The 3,235-nt window shown below is 52.8% G+C and overlaps 1 protein-coding gene across 1 annotated transcript in view; it reads left to right on the plus strand.

Annotated features, from left to right (window-relative positions):
- Nucleotides 1-3,235, plus strand: part of LOC108803311 (autophagy-related protein 9A-like) — a gene marked incomplete at its 3' end in the record, with an annotated part of 19,844 nt that overhangs the window by 4,168 nt on the left and 12,441 nt on the right. Inside the window, exons 3-4 of the mRNA XM_018575161.1 lie at nucleotides 138-202; nucleotides 2,334-2,501. Coding sequence (XP_018430663.1) covers nucleotides 138-202; nucleotides 2,334-2,501 — 233 coding nt within the window. The remainder of the gene's footprint in view (nucleotides 1-137; nucleotides 203-2,333; nucleotides 2,502-3,235) is intronic.

Below are 3,235 nucleotides of genomic sequence, written 5' to 3' on the forward strand. Positions count from 1 at the left end.
AGATTTAGGGTCCTCGGGGCTTTATAAGTTGTTTTTTTTGGCCATACAGAAAGTTCTGATCAGAGTTGTTATGATGAATCGGGTTTTCCATTTCCTGTCTCCGCCCACTTAGTGGTTTTCTTTGACCCGCACGGCACATATATCACTTCCACCAGAAGAATGGTTTTGCCTGTATGGTGTTGTCGGACTTCTTTGAACTTGTGTAAGTGGAATTTGTATATTTTATTCCTGCATTGTGTATGATGTGACCGGGGCGGAAGATTCCTGCATTGTGTATGATGTGACCGGGGCGGAAGATTCCTGCATTGTGTATGATGTGACCGGGGCGGAAGATTCCTGCATTGTATATGATGTGACCGGAGTACCGTGGGGGAAGATTCCTGCATTGTGTATGATGTGACCGGGGTGGAAGATTCCTGCATTGTATATGATGTGACCGGGGCGGAAGATTCCTGCATTGTATATGATGTGACCGGGGCGGAAGATTCCTGCATTGTATATGATGTGACCGGGGTGGAAGATTCCTGCATTGTGTATGATGTGACCGGGGTGGAAGATTCCTGCATTGTATATGATGTGACCGGGGCGGGAGATTCCTGCATTGTATATGATGTGACCGGGGCGGAAGATTCCTGCATTGTATATGATGTGACCGGGGCGGAAGATTCCTGCATTGTATATGATGTGACCGGGGTGGAAGATTCCTGCATTGTATATGATGTGACCGGGGCGGAAGATTCCTGCATTGTATATGATGTGACCGGGGCGGAAGATTCCTGCATTGTATATGATGTGACCGGGGCGGAAGATTCCTGCATTGTATATGATGTGACCGGGGCGGAAGATTCCTGCATTGTATATGATGTGACCGGGGCGGAAGATTCCTGCATTGTATATGATGTGACCGGGGCGGAAGATTCCTGCATTGTATATGATGTGACCGGGGCGGAAGATTCCTGCATTGTATATGATGTGACCGGGGCGGAAGATTCCTGCATTGTATATGATGTGACCGGGGCGGAAGATTCCTGCATTGTATATGATGTGACCGGGGCGGAAGATTCCTGCATTGTATATGATGTGACCGGGGCGGAAGATTCCTGCATTGTATATGATGTGACCGGGGCGGAAGATTCCTGCATTGTATATGATGTGACCGGGGCGGAAGATTCCTGCATTGTATATGATGTGACCGGGGCGGAAGATTCCTGCATTGTATATGATGTGACCGGGGCGGAAGATTCCTGCATTGTATATGATGTGACCGGGGCGGAAGATTCCTGCATTGTATATGATGTGACCGGGGCGGAAGATTCCTGCATTGTATATGATGTGACCGGGGCGGAAGATTCCTGCATTGTATATGATGTGACCGGGGCGGAAGATTCCTGCATTGTATATGATGTGACCGGGGCGGAAGATTCCTGCATTGTATATGATGTGACCGGGGCGGAAGATTCCTGCATTGTATATGATGTGACCGGGGCGGAAGATTCCTGCATTGTATATGATGTGACCGGGGCGGAAGATTCCTGCATTGTATATGATGTGACCGGGGCGGAAGATTCCTGCATTGTATATGATGTGACCGGGGCGGAAGATTCCTGCATTGTATATGATGTGACCGGGGCGGAAGATTCCTGCATTGTATATGATGTGACCGGGGCGGAAGATTCCTGCATTGTATATGATGTGACCGGGGCGGAAGATTCCTGCATTGTATATGATGTGACCGGGGCGGAAGATTCCTGCATTGTATATGATGTGACCGGGGCGGAAGATTCCTGCATTGTATATGATGTGACCGGGGCGGAAGATTCCTGCATTGTATATGATGTGACCGGGGCGGAAGATTCCTGCATTGTATATGATGTGACCGGGGCGGAAGATTCCTGCATTGTATATGATGTGACCGGGGCGGAAGATTCCTGCATTGTATATGATGTGACCGGGGCGGAAGATTCCTGCATTGTATATGATGTGACCGGGGCGGAAGATTCCTGCATTGTATATGATGTGACCGGGGCGGAAGATTCCTGCATTGTATATGATGTGACCGGGGCGGAAGATTCCTGCATTGTATATGATGTGACCGGGGCGGAAGATTCCTGCTTTGTGTATGGTGTGACCGTGGCGGAAGATTCCTGCTTTGTGTATGGTGTGACCGTGGCGGAAGATTCCTGCATTGTATATGATGTGACCGGGGTGGGAGATTCCTGCATTGTATATGATGTGACCGGGGTGGGAGATTCCTGCATTGTGTGATGTGACTGCGGTGGAAGATTCGGGGTGGGAGGAGCTTGGACTTACATTGTCTGTCTGTTTTTCTGCAGCCAGTTCCTCTTTGTTGTCACTTTCACCACCTTCCTCTTTCACTGCGTGGAATACGATGTTCTCTTCGCCAATAAACCCGTCAACCACACCCACTCGGGGGCGGGGCCTGATCGCAACAAGGTGACCCTGACAGACGCCATCCTGTCCGCCCAGGAGTGCGCCCTCCAGTAAGTCACAGTGCGGGGGAGGGGAATGCACGAGGGGGTCTGGGATACCAGGGAGCGCTGGGTAGGAGGGGCATAGTAGGGAGCGCTGGGTAGGAGGGGCATAGTAGGGAGCGCTGGGTAGGAGGGGCATAGTAGGGAGCGCTGGGTAGGAGAGGCGTAGTAGGTAGCGCTGGGTAGGAGGGGCATAGTAGGGAGCGCTGGGTAGGAGAGGCGTAGTAGGGAGCGCTGGGTAGGAGGGGCGTAGTAGGGAGCGCTGGGTAGGAGGGGCGTAGTAGGGAGCGCTGGGTAGGAGGGGCGTAGTAGGGAGCGCTGGGTAGGAGAGGCGTAGTAGGGAGCGCTGGGTAGGAGAGGCGTAGTAGGGAGCGCTGGGTAGGAGAGGCGTAGTAGGGAGCGCTGGGTAGGAGAGGCGTAGTAGGGAGCGCTGGGTAGGAGAGGCGTAGTAGGGAGCGCTGGGTAGGAGAGGCGTAGTGGGGAGCGCTGGGTAGGAGAGGCGTAGTGGGGAGCGCTGGGTAGGAGAGGCGTAGTAGGGAGCGCCGGGTAGGAGAGGCATAGTAGGGAGCGCTGATAAAGCGGAGGACGGTTGGTGTGGCCCTCGTGCTGCTTCCTGTATAGGGCCCCCGTCCTCCCTGCGGGGTGCTTCGGTATAAGTGAGATGTCTGCATAGTAATGATAGAAGATCTGCCCCCCTCCCATATATGTAACCCCCCCTGTATGTATGTGCCCCCCCCTGTATG

The sequence above is a fragment of the Nanorana parkeri genome, unplaced genomic scaffold (genome assembly GCF_000935625.1).
Source record: "Nanorana parkeri isolate BGI_ZX_2015 unplaced genomic scaffold, ASM93562v1 scaffold3592, whole genome shotgun sequence".
NCBI classification, from domain to species: domain Eukaryota; kingdom Metazoa; phylum Chordata; class Amphibia; order Anura; family Dicroglossidae; genus Nanorana; species Nanorana parkeri.